This window comes from Meleagris gallopavo, chromosome 6, assembly GCF_000146605.3.
Source record: "Meleagris gallopavo isolate NT-WF06-2002-E0010 breed Aviagen turkey brand Nicholas breeding stock chromosome 6, Turkey_5.1, whole genome shotgun sequence".
NCBI classification, from domain to species: domain Eukaryota; kingdom Metazoa; phylum Chordata; class Aves; order Galliformes; family Phasianidae; genus Meleagris; species Meleagris gallopavo.
Window position 1 is genome coordinate 10,011,455 of NC_015016.2, and position 14,989 is coordinate 10,026,443.

Genomic DNA, 14,989 nt, shown 5'->3' on the forward strand with positions numbered 1-14,989 from the left:
ACAGCCACCCATGAGCACTCCGTCTACTGCCAGCAGCACCACCTTGGCCACTTAGCATTTCTCAAAATCAGAAAGCAACCTGAGAAGTGCAGACAAAACTCGCACAGGTTTCTTCTTGGTTGAGCTGAAAAAGATACTGAGATGAAGCTTTTGTCTGTGAAGTGGTTCAGCAGCTAGATGGGGACGCAGCGCTTATGTTCCATTAGCAGCAGCTGCCCGGGAGCCCCAGCACTCCCCATCCTGCAGTTTGCAGCAGCAGCTTGCATTAGGGCTATGCTGTGTGTGTTTCTCAGATGATTTACATTTGTGAAGACATGGGTGATTTCACTGACAGACAGCTGCTTCTGATATGTACATTTGTGTGGTGATTATCACTTTGAAGGTGAAAATGTGATCAGTGAAATTCTAATGACAGATGCTGATGCTCCGGTCCTTCCCTCAAAAATTCAAGGGCCTTTTTGTAAGAATGACTCTGAGTATAACTGCACCTGCAGGTGGTGGTTTCCTAGAAGGCTCCTAATAAGCCGAAGCCCTACCCATTTAATTCACACCAGGACAGCACATCAAGTGACACAACTTCTGCTCGTCTCTGCGCCTTCCATCAGTGCAAGCAGGGCTGCTTTTACCCAGCCTCAGAACAGTCCTTGAATTCCATTCAAGTTGACTCTGCCTGCTTTCTTCTGGTGTTACTGAAGCTGTTTGGCTGTCATTCTTGCGTGCTTTGGGTGTTTTGTCATTTTTTGATGCGGGGATGCGTTTGCTGTCAGGAGGAATTTACAGGCACATTACCTTGCTGCCAGGGGCAGGGAGCTGTATCGCTCCTTCCTTCTGCAGGCTGCAGTGGAATTTCCCAACTGCGCTAATTATACCATCGCCCTGATACTGCTCTCTGAAATAATAAAATACCTACAAATTAAGTCCTGCTGCTTGGACTTTGTAGCAAGTGCAGTTGGTTTTAAATAATTCACTACAAAATCAGCTGGGAGAACCAGAGTTGTGCAGTCCTGGCATCTGCTGCGATTATGTTAAGCCTTATTAGTGCCAGGGCAGCTTGCTCTACCTGGAAACAGTTGCTAGGTAGGGTTGGAGCAGTCAGTTTTGGGCTGGGTTGCCAGAGCTCACAGTAATCAGCATCCATTCTGTGACTATTTCTCATGCATTAACCTTACACTCTTTTTAGTGCTGAGAAAGTTCTGTGGCCAAAGTGGTTGACAGATTGGGTGATGGATGGCTGTATGGGAACTGTTGATCACGGCCTGAACCTCTGATTGACCACCTGAGGCAAGCAATGGGAGCACAGGTGAAGGCAATTCACCTGTGCTACTGGAAGGGGTGGAGCCTGGCTGCACCTCTCCTAGATCCCATTTAAGTGCTGACTGCCACTGAGGATCAATATTTTTCTGGAGACTGCTCCTTGTGGTGTTTTACTGCAAGCCTATGATACTGGTGAGTGTTTCCATTTATTCTGATTAGCTTTCCACTGTGATAATTTTACTGAGCCTAGCCTCTGTATACCTATTGATTGTACAATGGTGGATCTAACCATGAGTGGCTACAATGAGCCGCTGAATGAACTTCTCTGTATCATGTATGCTTCTGATCCATTTCTGGTGTGATTTTTCTGGGGGCTGAACTCAAACAATAGCAAACAATAGATTTCTCCCTGCCTGGTGGTTGGATGGGCTTCTCAATTAAGCACTGAGAATATTGTTGTAAATGAGTTTGGGGTGCAGTATCATCAACAGTAGCTTTGCAGAGACTCTTGTTTGTGGGAGGATTGGGGGATGTCAGACCCCAGAGACATGCAGTCTGTGTAAAAGTGGCTGTGAAGGGCATGAGAGGCATTCCTGCAAAGTCACTTCTTCCCCAGCACTTGTGATTATTGTGCAGAGCCATACACACCCTCACAAAGTCATGAGGAATAAACCCATAGTAAGTGTACGAATGGAGTTCCATCAGTGGATGATGTTAGCATATCATTTTCCACCTTAGCTGCTTTGGCAGTGGCTAAGAGCAGAACTTGTTCTTAAACCTTTACCTGTTGTGATTTATTGCTAAAGACTTAGAATTTAAGGCAAATTCAAGAGAAACTTCTAAGAATGTTATAAATTCAATCTTTTGTTTAAGTTCATTATTTAACATGTATGCATTTGTTTTGAGCTGATGGCAAGAACGCTTTGGCATGTACTTGTGGTTTAATGTGTGTTTTGCTCTAAAAAAAGAATAGAGAAGATATTTTTAGCATGTATATGTAGTTGTAGGGAGCTTCTAGTGCTACATCCACTGCTCAACATAGAGCACAGCATCCTAGAGAAACTAACAGATAGCTTAAAAAGGTTGTATTCATTGAGAAGATAAAAGGTGAAAGATAAGAAATAGTAGATCTACAGCAAACAGGTTGTGGTTTTTTTTCTTTTTTGCAGGGGGGGGGAAAAAAAAACACCTGAGTGGACTGGATGAAGACTTCCTTACTTTTAAGATCAACAGTAGTGTGAATCTAAATCTTTTAAAGAACTTCTTACAAAATCATCCCTCTGGCACCTGTAGGGCCACTACAACAGTAAGACGCTTCAGTGTTGATTTATTTTAAGAATAGATTATTACTTCTATTTTTCTTTAGTAAAGAAGTGCTGGATTTTTTTCTTCCCTATTGGTCTGTTGATACAAATAAACCCACTGAGGTCAATGTGAATTTTACAGCCATCGTTGTGGGATAATCAGGCTATGATATTTGTGTACCTTTTGATGGGTGAATTTTAGAGAAATCTTCTCAAAAGGCCTTTCTCATCCTTCTTTTGTACATCAGAAAACTTGCGTCTTACTTTTCATCTTTTCCATGGAAGTATTGAGAACTTGAGGATTATGGTTGTCATAAAAATGAGATCTGGGAGGAGTAGGGGTTTTAATCAGACTGGTTAGAAACTGTCAGGTTTTAGTTGTGCTTTTAGCTTTTATTTAACTCAAGCTTTAGACAATGAATCATTGAAAGAAAGTTTCCTTTTGAAGTATTTGTCACTCTGCTTCTTAGAGGGGATAAAGTTCCCATTCTGGAACTCCTTTCAAAAGAAAATTCAGAAAGCTGCACCTCTAACATTTAACAATATGAAGAGAAAGGAAAAAATATAATTTACATATTGCTGCAACTTCAGCTTGTGTATGGATCTGTTCCATGGTTCACATATCTGAAGCTGTCACCCTATACTCTCTTTACAGCAATGGAAATAAATGTCAATTCATCTCACTTACAAGGAGAACCTTAATTAGGTCTGCTGAGTCACACTCCATAGATGCTGATCTCTCACTCCTGATGATATAGTACTCTTGGGGTATCTAGTCCACACTTGGCCAGCTAAGTTGAAATCCATGAATGGAAATCAGTTCGAGCAGGTAGTTTTTGTGGGAGGACGATGTGTGACAAATAGGGAATACTGCCCTATAGGATAATCTTTCCTATTTCATAGGGAGAAATGGAAAATTAAGCTTTTTGAGCCTGTGATGTGTACTAGGCTTTTTTAATATTTTTAGTTAGGGAAATCATCTTTTTGTTTTCAGTGTACATACCAGTCTGTACAAGTTGCTGGTCCAGGAGAGAGAGGACTTGAATTTAGACTGAGTCAATGCAAATGTGCAACAACATAGAAGTCCGAAGTCTGAGGCGCAAGTATGCAGGGAGTCAGAGTGAAGCTGAATTAACACATCTGTCCAGAAAAACTGTCTTAGCTATGCAGCAGTGCCACGTGGCTTCTCTGCCAGTGGGAGTATCATCTCTTTCTTGTAAAGGAAAGGGGTAAATGTGATTTCATTATGCCAAAAATGCTTTTTTTTTTTTTATTTGAGTGCTCCCATTTTATCTCTATGGTGAAGCTCCTGATGATGGTGTAAAACTGATAAGCAATAAATACTGGAATTGAAGAATACATTACAGCATACAGTTTTTCTTCCACATGGACTTTAAGAAAGCAAAACTTGCTTTACAATATCTCTAGCCCTGTCTTTCAAAGCTGCTTAGCCTTGACAATTTCAGTTGAGATTTTTATTTGTGCTGGTCAGAGAAGCGGTGTTGTCTGATCTTGACTGAACAGGGAGTGATTTGAAGTTATTGTGAACAGAGCTTGTGCTGCACTGAGGATTCTCTTAACAAAAGACTGTTAACATTGATCCAAATAAAATAATAATATGGCTGAACATGTTAGGGATGTGAATCAATACAATAGTCTGAGATACAGTGGCAACACTTGTTTCCCAAGAGACTTTAGCACAAAGCAAGAACTAGGGCTGCTACATTGCTGAAAACATAATTTAATGTAAACTTGACAGCAATTCAGATTGAAATGGGGAGAATATTGTTTTTGATTAAACCCTTCAAGGCTTTTGTCCTCCTCTGTTAGCCAAGCTCATCTACTCAATATACTCTTCAGTCCCAGCCTGAAGTGAAAATAACCGCCATTCCTATTATCATTGCTTTGGAGCAGACAATATTATAGGGCCTCACAAGAGCACACGGTTTAATCCTGGTGCAAAGCATTCTGAAAACAAAGGGAGTTTTGCACCAAGGTTAATGGCCTTCAGATAAAATCCCATCAAAATGCAAGCAAGAATGGAGGGAAGAAGTATGGTCTATAGATAATGGCTTTTTGTTTTCTTTCCTTGCTTCCCTCTCTCTCTCTCTTCCATATAAGTAAACATCACTTCAGCTTGACTTCTGCTTGGATTTCATAGGATTAAATGATAATCCTGGAAGGGTTATCAAGTCTCTAGACCAGCCTCCTATTCAAATCAGGGTCACCTTTGAGACTATTTAAACCAGATGATAAGACTTTATTCCAGTGGGTTTTGAAAACCTCCAGGATGGGAGGGAAACTGAACAACTCTGCTGGGTGCCTTCTTCCACTGCTTGCCTGTTCCTGTGTGGACAATTTCTCCTTATATACTGAACTTCTTTTATTTAAGTGCTGGCTAATTGTCTGTCATCTTCCCACTTTGAACATCAGTAAAAATCCAAACTCCACCTTCCTGATGATCTCCCATAGGTTTTGATGGGTGAGCCATCCTGTTTCTCCAGATGATAGAGTCTGTCCCAGGACAGACTCTAGTGTTATCCTATTTGTGAGGATCTTCCAGACAGTGTTACCATTTAAATGAGTCAAACAAGGAAAGTCTGACTGAAAACAGAAACAATAATTCTTCCATAGTAACTATAGATACTATAACATTTTAAAACTTTATAAAGAAGGAATAAATGAGAGCATTTCTGTACTTTGGCAAGAAGCTTACTGTACTGAACACTCTGGTTCTCTGGTGCAATGAAGGCATTAACTATCAGTAAATCACTTTGAGATATTTCAGTACAGCAAATAAGACAGGAGAATGACCTCCTTCCATTGTCTGGCCAGTGTGTGATGTTAATAAGCCTGCACGTAAGGATTTGTACAAAATCATTAGGCTTCATAAAACACAACTTTATGAGTCATGTCTAATTGCTACTGAAAGGAAACCAGGTAAAGGAGCTCATGACCCAACACTTCAGACTGTCTAATACTCATTTTGTACTGTACGGTATATTGGTCTTTCATCAGCCAAAGACTCAGAAACAAGAACATGAAGAAAAAAATATTTCAAATGCTTGGAGTATGGATGTATGCCACTGAAGGCAATGTAACATTTAGAGTCAGCAGAATTATTTACCTTAAGTGTAGCTCCAGCTGTGAGTAGAGGAAGTGAATAAATGCTCTTCTTGCCACAATTTCTGCATGGCAATCGTTGACTGCAAGCCCTTGGTCATTAATGTATTCCCCATTTATACATTTGGTACCTGATGACAGCACAATAACCTGAGCTTGCCTGATGTCCAAACCTGTAGAAAGAAAAACAAAAAGGTTGTGAAATTGCCTGGAGGTGAGCATGATATCATAACTATTAAAGTTCTCACAGCCGACATTTTGATGTGGCTGTAGAGACAGCCTAAATTGGATGCTTGTTGAGGTCCTGATATGGCCTTGGAATATTCAGGAATCTCACACTTCAGTGTTATTAGTATAATAATGGCTCTATTTCAGTCTTGCTGCTAATTCCAACATAAAAGTGTGTCACGAAGTTTACTTGTTAAATCAATAACTACATCCTAGCAGTGCACATGCAGTAGAGTGGTAATAAAGATCTCCTGCAGTGCTGATAAAAATGGCTAGGTTTTTATGAGCTGTTGAAGACATTTTCAGGTGGGAACACACACTCCCTGTAATGTTAGTTTTCATTGCTATTGCACTAGAAGTGCTAAATAAAATGCAAGTAACACTTCTGGAGCTGCTCTTTAAAAATGTCAGAGAACAAACAGACCTGATTCTCAGTACTCCTTGTTTTTCTGAGAGCAGCTACATCAGTGCCTATTCTGCTGTGGCAGATGGAGCATCCCTTCTTGAGACTGGCTCCATCTACTGTCTTTCCAGCTAATGGTGAAAGGAAAAGAAAGATGTGCCTGTCTTGTTGCAGTAAAGCACTTGCTAGGATTAAATCTGCATTGTAGCAAAATGCTCACAGAGTTCAGCAGGACGTGGGTTTCATTGGAAAAGTGGTTCATTTAACCCTGCAGGCAATTTGAAGAAAGAGCTAAGAATGAACTGAGACCAAACTGAAATTACCTGTTGAACAGTACATTTCAGAATGTATCTCTCTGAAAAAGAGCTGTGGAGCAGCTCCTGGAGGGGAAAAAAGGATTTTTTTCTGGCATATAGGTGTTTCCTTCAGGCATGACAAAGCAGTTTAAGAGGAACAGAATGCGTTTGACAACTATACATGCGTACTGTGTTTAAGTATGCATATGTACAGCAGAGCAATCCAAGCTTTGCTGTGCCCAGGTAGTGGCACTGAGATGCCCTAGGTGATTGCTTAACCTCTGGTTGCTGCTCCAGGAAGGGGAGAGCATCCAGGATGTTCTGTGCCCTCCCTAGCTTAGAAATCCACAGGGTGACTCAGTGGAAACAAAGCCTGTCTTTAGGCACAAATGAATCCTTCAAAGTTTTTTGCCATAGGGTGACTAGAAAAAAATCTTGCCATAGGCTAAATGCTTCTAGTTTTCACAAATTTTGCTTAAGAATGAATACAAAATCCACATACACATTCACTTTGTTCTTATTCCTATGTTCTGATTTTAGCTGTGAAAAAGCTTTAGGAGTTATTTTATAAGATCAGCAATCTGTTTTTCTTATTTTCTATTATTCTGTTGAGCATCAGAAAGGAAACAAAAAATTGTAGAGATTTTTCAGAGTTGGGGCTATGTTCTCTCATAAGATCCATGGGCTGGATCTGAGAAAACAGCAGAGCAGAGAAGGGAAGAATATTTTAAATGTAAAAAGATGATGTTGCTGGTAATGTATATACCAGGAAATGATTCCAGAATTATCTTACATCTACACTAGTATGATAGCTCCATCAGTAGTCCAAAAGGTTTGGTATTGTCATGACATTGTAGCATTGTGATACATATGGGGAAGGTATAAGTAGATTTAAAGTTCAGTTAAACATGCCTGATCTTCTGGTCATGGCAGACTCGGACAGAAGTCATTTTTGGTACTAGTGCAACAGTGCACATGATATACACCTGTGCCTGCAATGTCCTCTCTCATTACATTATAGTGTGGCCATAACAGTGTACTTGGCAGCATTCAAATGCAAAACCAAAAAAAAATACCCATGAAAGTTGAAGCTGTAAGATGTTTGCCTACATGGAAGAATGCAATAGAGAAACTAAAATAAAAAGTGTTTGTGTTTATCTTGGTTGTATTACTAGATAAAAGGTTAAAGTGGATAAATTATTCTATTTATACAAAGAAATATTTATACTCTACATCAGAATTACTTTGGTGCTTTAGAGGCACTGCCTTCATGAGAAAAGTAATAGGTTTAGATCAGATTGATGCCCATCTAGTTAACTATGTCCTTTTCATGGGCTAATCCCAAGCATTTCATGAGGCATTATACTACTTTCATTGGTGATAAGACTCAGGTTTGTTATTTATTTAAAAATGTTCAGGGTCTTATTTTTCACTGTACAGTAGAAGCAAAACAGCAAGAAGTAGTTCCCTAGTGCAGAAACCCACAAACCCTACCTCTGCCTTCCTGAACCTGAAGAGCTCCATTGATACTCCTCAGAGCAGCGAGAAATGCTGCTTCCTTCTTTTATCCTGACTTTTCTGATCCTTTCACCTTCTGAAAAGTGTCTTTCTTTTTCCCCTTTCACCCTGCATTGACTGTACCAGACTCTGCAAATACAGAATGAACCATCTTCAGAAGCCATCCTACTCTTCAGTGGGTGTACTTTACTCATTCCACATACCCCAATCAGCTCAGTGATTTGTATGATGAATTTTAATATTTCAAACGCATTTTTTCCATAAACAATCTTTTTTCTATCACGAGTGCATGAGGGTCAACATGTTCAGTGTTTTCTGCAAGGTTTGGATTTGCTCACAAGTGAAAAACAGTCATATGAAGGCACCCAACACTTACTGATGAATGAGAATATGAATAATATGAATACCTCTGTTGTTTGTTATTATAATGTTTATCCACACAGTAATAGCAAAGTCTGCTAGAATGTTAGTTTTTGAGTGAATTAGCTCCATATGTTGGCTTTCAGTGACGCAGGGCCTAGCAGATAGTCATGTGTAGACATGGCCTGGGATGTCTGCCAGGCCTGGCAAGGTGCACGTGTTTCCACATCACTTTGATGTTGCCCAGGGCTGGAGTCAACAGTTTCCAAGAATCTGCAGAACTGGTCTGAGTGTTAAACATTAAAAGTCTCCATGTATTTTTCATTTGCAATGACAGAAAATATAACCCATGTTCTTCCATTCTCAGAAATACCCAAGAGTTATGTCTGACTATGAAGGCACTCAGAAACACAGGTGTACATGACTTATGCATCAGCTTTGAAATATTTACACCTCACTGGGGATCCAAATGGAGAAAGTGATCTGTGACCAATACACCACTGCTCAACACTACATGTGAGAACACTCTGCATTGTGAGAAATGCAGCCGATGGCCTGACAGCTTCACAGTGTTTGGGGGCATATATGTTAATAGGTTGTTCTCTCACATGCCTTATTTTGTATGTGCATAGATTTGGAGGTTTACCCCTGTGAAATGCATGATATTGCTTGCAACGAACGTAGGGGGAATTTGTCTCTGCAAATGAGACATACGATTCTCAGTTGATGGTGGAAAATTTTAACACTGACTGATCACATGCGTGCTTCAGTGATTCAGACTTAAAGAGATCTTCTACATGTTTGTCTATCTTAAAAAAAAAAAAAAAGAAGTGATTACCAAATCTTTGTATTAATACTTCACGGAATCACAGAATTAAGAGATTATAGGGGTTGGAAGAGATCTATGGAGATCACCTAGTCCAACTCACTGCTAAAGCAATTTCCTACACTAGGTTGCAAAGGTAGGTGTCCAGGTGGGTTTTGAATATCTCCAGAAGAAACTCCACAACCTCTCTGAGAAGCCTGTTCCAGAGCTCTCTAACCTTGAAAGTTTTTTCTCATGTTCATAGTTTATTACTTCCTAATTTATTTTGTCTGCAGAATAATTCATATTACAAGAAGTGATTTCTGTTTGCAAGTATCAAGTTACCTCCTAAACATTGATTAATTTAACCTCTAATGTGTTAGACCTACATAAAGCTCATCTTTAAGCTATGCTGAGGAAAGCATTGGGTGTGACAAAATCCTAGCTCTAACCTGGCACTATCAGCCACATGCCACCCTCTCTGCTTTGGAGAATGCGATAGGCTATAATCCCAGAGCAGGATGATTCTCACCAAGATCCACGTTCTTGTTGAGGGAAGCCAGCCTCAGACTAAAGACCAAGGAATCTCACTGTGTTCAGGTGATTTGACGAACAAGGAGAAATGGGCTACGTTATTATGACCTTAACTCCTGACCCATTGATTGTCGGAGTACATGAAGCATTTCCTTCCCTCACTGCCTTGTGTGAAAGTAATGTTTGAGAAGACATTAGGCTAGAAGCAACTAGGTGAGCGATTTATAACACGCACTGGCATTAGGTTTCTATTATTTGCCTAAAGACTCTTAATAGCTTTCAATTTGAAGAGGAAATGGAGCAGGGGAAGGAAAATTGGGGAGCTGTGTCAGTGTGTAGGCTGGGGACTGGCTAACACTGTGTTCACAAGGAGAGCAGGAAGAGAATTTGCCACCTTTTCTTTTCCAAAATGGCACCAATTAATTAGTTGCATTATAGAACAAAAATACAGTCATAAACGCCTCACTCACTCTGATGGCAGATCCCATCTAATGACCTGGTGAGGTAATGAGTCCTCCTGGTGCTCTCAAGGTCAGGCAGGCTGTGTCCCTTCTCACAGCCAAGGGGGAACTCAACCCCACTCATACGCATCTTTTTGTGTCAATGATACTCCAGGCCTTCACACCACAGCTAAGCAGCTGAAAAGCAACATGCTTTTACCACAGGCCACCAGCAGTGGGATTCATTTCAGCTATCTGGAATAACTAGAGTTTAGATTATCTGTACCTGAGCTAATTGCAGTAAACTCTCTTTACAGTCAATGGAGAGAAACTTTCCTGGGAGGCGATTCATCTGCCTTATTTTAGGTAGTCTGAGTTACACCTCAATAATGCCACTTTCTCATTGTGAACTCTGAAAACCTGTAACTATCCAGCAGCAGCACAGTTTTATACATTGCAAACAGCTGCTTTTGTAAGATTTCTCTTACATTCATTCATTCATGAATCAAAACTTCCCAAATCATGAAAGGGCCAGCAAAGTAAAATTAATGCCTTTTAATTTTGTTTCTTTCACAGAACCATAACATCGTTTGAGTTGGAAGGAACTCTTAAAGCTCATCTAGTCCAACTCAATGAACAAGTACACCAACAGATCGACCAGGTTGCTCAGAGCCCTGTCCAGCCTGACCTCTAATGTCTCTATGGATGGGGCAGTCTGTGCCAGTGTCTCACCACTCTCACTGTAGAAAAACTTCTACCTTATATCCAAACTAAATTTCTCTTTTTTACTTTGAAATCATTTCCCCTTGTCCTCTCTCCACCTTTAGGAGGCTAAAGAATTTGTCCCCTTCCTTATGGCCTCCCTTTAGATAATGAAAGGCTGCTATCATGTCCACCAGGATCTTTCTCTTCTCCAGCCCCAGCTTAGCTTGTCCTCATGCAGAGATGTTCTATCCCTTGGATTACTTCTGTGATCCTCCTCTGGATGTGCACCAAGAGGTCTATGTTTCTCCTGTACTGAGGACTCCACATCTGGATGCAATACTCCAGGCAAGGTCTCAAAACACAGAGGGACAGGATCACCTCCGTTGACCTGCTGGCCACGCTTCTTTTGATACAGCCCAGGATAAGGTTGGCTTTCTGAACTGCAAAGGCATGCTGCTGGCTCATGGTCCAGTGATCCACCAGTACCCCCAAGTCTTTTTCAGCAGGGCTGTGCTTGATCCTTACATTCCCCAGCGTGCAGTGATAGTGAGAGTTGCACGACTATAGTGCAAGACTTTGCACTTGGATTTGTTGAACCTGATGTTCTCCTGAGCTCACTGCTCAAGCCTGTCTCTGTCTCTCTAAATGGCATCCCATCCTTTGAGTGTGCCAACCATACCACACAGCTTGGTGTTATCTGCAAGCTTGCTGAGAAAATCAAAATCTTTCATTTTCTTTTCCCTACAATAATTGATAATATATATATTTTTATATTAATGTCAATATATACACAGATTGCCATATTGCCCTGAGCTGGCCTGCTACACAAATAAAGCAAGCAATACTGTCTTTCCCACGTGATCTCCCAAAATATCAGTCTTACGACCATAGAGATTGAACAGAGTAGTTCAGAAAGATACTGATGGAAGAGACAGTAGACAAGAAAAGTATGTAGATTTATTCAGCAAATAAGTTCGATATGGAGAACTGGATGACATGTTATGGACTACAGTTAAAAGCTCAGCCATGGTCATAAAAGCAAACTGTCTGCACCCATCTGTTTTCAGACACAGCTCTACCAATAAAATGAGAAGCAGAGTTTTTGGCTGGTCTAATTGATGTTTCAACTGACTTTAATAGAATTACTCTCACTTCTCGTATGCTGTGATCATTAAGACCTTCTATAATACAGAATTCATAGCCCTGCATATTTATGTGTTGGGAAAGGAAAATCAAAATCAGTAGGTAATTGCAAGAGATGTTGACTGCTACCTGCAATCAGAGAACAGCACTTGGTGACACAAAACTTGAATCGCACCTGCCGTATGTTGGAGAACTTCTGTGAAAATCAGTGGGCTTAATTCACATTGAGCAGAATAGAGTTTGTAACTGCTAATGCCAGCATGCAACTGGGATCACACTTTGGCTTCCCAGCAGCTGGCACAACACAGAGAGAAGCATCAGTCAGTGTGCACGTATCAATTTCGCTGCGTGTTTTATACCTAGCTAGTGGTAATGAAATCTGTCTTCTGTTTCAACGTGACTCTGTGAAGACAACCTACTGCCTGGAATATATTCATTTTAAATTGGAAAAAAAAAATCAGAAAAATCAGGTGTGATTAATTAAAAAAAACCTCCACCTCTTTTACTGGGTTGGAGACAACTGACACAAAATACTGTGCAGTGAAAAGGAAATCCAGAAATAATGATTGTGTAACATCAGCTCTTGTGAATAATTCATGGGGTACAATTTCATGTTATTTTAAATGGTGCAGCTTCTCTCTTTGATAAGCAATAATTTTGTGTTCTTTCTTTACCTTTTTTAACAAGTCAGTCAAAAGGATTGTCTATTGTTATCTGCAAAATAGTGTATTTGGAATAATTTTTGAGGCAGCTTAATAGACCTCTGATCACAGAGGAGTTTTTTTAATCCCTTCTACTCACAGCTGAATAAGTTCAGGTTTTCGTTTCAGGTTTGTTTATGGAAAGAAATTTTTTTGATGCTATGTAGTCTTGACAAGTCCTGCATTATTTTCTGCTATCTCCTTTCATAGCAGCTCTACTATATCCACAGAATGGTTTCAATTTTGTAATAGGAGATAGTCAAGATATGGAAAGGCGTTGGCATAGGAAAACTGCCCCTACTGACATACCAGGGGTGCATGACCACTCCAGCACCACCAGGCTGCAGACAGGGGCCACGTGCAAAACACTTCTGCAAAAGTGCCAAAGAACTCTTCTCCCTGTGCCCTCCAAAATAGTGCTCCCTGGAAGTTTTCAACAATCATACAGATGTGACACTGAGGGACATGGTTGAGTGGGCATGTGGTGATGGATTGGTGGCAGGACCAGATAATTTTAGTGGTCTTTTCCAACCTTAATGGGCCAGCGATTCTGTGAAAACATCAGGAAATGCATACACTGCTCTGAAAAGGAGCTGAAATATTTGCCTTCTTCAGCTGTGCTTGCTTAGAGGTCAGTCTATGACTAGAAGTGAAGGATGTCTTCACCCATGTCCATCGGTCTGGGCTACTTCCAACTGCCACATAATTTGGTGATGCACCACGTCTCTCTCTCCTGAGATTTTAAGAGCAATGCTATCAACATGTGGTGAAATCAAGTAAGCTAAGGCTCAAGAGACATGGGTGTGTGGCACAGCATGCTTTGCCCACAGGTTGTGCACTTCCATCACAGGGAGCTCTGCTGTTCCCAGGTCTCTGCAGGGAAAAAAAACCACTCACCACTCCAAAAAATGGTCATGCAGCCATATGACAAGAAATGTGCAGAGCAGGTGCAATTTACAGTATGCGTTCACATACTAGCAGTTTGAATTTGCCAGTCATAAAGACTGCAGTGCTAGAAGTCTGAATAATAGGCAAACATCTGGCTAACAAATAGTAGGAATATAGCAGTCGCTAGCAGTGGAGTTAAAGATATTTAGAAGTGTAAATAGAATATAGACTTTGAAATGCTGGAGCTGTGCAGGGATTCCTTTTTCTGCTGTCAAAATACTGTGGGCTATGAGAAAGAGAATATGTTGTATTTCTGTAGGAGGAGCAGGTACAGAGGGAGCTGCTGGTGGGTAATCCTGCTGAGAGCTGATGTCTGCAGGGCTCCTCATGTTCCTTAGTCAGAGAGTAGGGGCAGCCCTCTCTGCCACTGGAAGCCAGGCCCATGGTTTTATATGAAAATGGCCACACCTCTTCTTTCACAGCTGGGAATGCCCAGCTTCCCTGTAACACTAGGCACTGCTTTGTGAATAAAGCCCAGGTCCAGTTTGACCAGAAGAAAAATTCCTTTTTGACACAGGGTGGCTTTGAAAAGCTCAGTCAGATCTCTTGGTCCCTGTCAAAGAGCTCTTGCACCTAATTCATTTTGCAAGATGCTCCTGTGCAGGTCTTTCCAGTAAGTCTCCTTCCCAGCCCAGAAGAGAGCCTAGGTTGAGCTAAATCGGAAAACAAGGGTAAAACTGCAGAGGGCTGCAGAAAAGACTGACCTAGACAGAAAGAGTGCGAGAATTAAATGTGAAAGCCTTTTCTAGGCAATGCCTGTGAAAGTGATTTAAGTGCCTACAAATAGCTGAAGGGTACAACCTCCGAGGAGAGAGGTGGGTACCAAATGCACAATTAAGGACAGTGTGACTGAGGACCTTGAATGAAATTGCAGGAAATAAAAAACAGCCCAAATAACTGGTGAGAATGATTAACAATGAGGTCTATTAGACTAGAATGCTTTCCCAAGGTAGTGTTGAAAGCCATGTTGGTAATTGATTCATTTAAATCTAGATCAGAAAAATGCACTCAGGAATGCACTACAGGGAATCATCTTGTACTTGCACGGAAATGGACTGGTCTCTCCCAGTTCTCATTTCCATGGTCCATTTATCTCCTTTCCTTAGTAGACAGAAAGTAGAAAATCCCATCAGATCTGCTTCTATAAAGAATGGAAGGAGATGGTGCTGTGCTTGCAAGCCGCAGTGTGTTCCCTTCCCTTCCCTTCCCTTCCCTTCCCTTCCCTTC

At 40.9% G+C, this 14,989-nt stretch overlaps 1 protein-coding gene and 1 long non-coding RNA gene across 2 annotated transcripts in view; one reads left to right on the forward strand and one right to left on the reverse strand.

Moving 5' to 3' along the window:
• ADARB2 (adenosine deaminase RNA specific B2 (inactive)) overlaps positions 1-14,989 on the reverse strand; it is a 294,303-nt gene that overhangs the window by 34,392 nt on the left and 244,922 nt on the right. The window contains exon 5 of the mRNA XM_010712416.3: positions 5,686-5,854. Coding sequence (XP_010710718.1) covers positions 5,686-5,854 — 169 coding nt within the window. The remainder of the gene's footprint in view (positions 1-5,685; positions 5,855-14,989) is intronic.
• Positions 1,377-3,992, forward strand: LOC109368111. Its single transcript, XR_002115803.1, has 3 exons — positions 1,377-1,446; positions 2,424-2,560; positions 3,553-3,992. It is a non-coding gene; the product is annotated as an uncharacterized LOC109368111 (long non-coding RNA).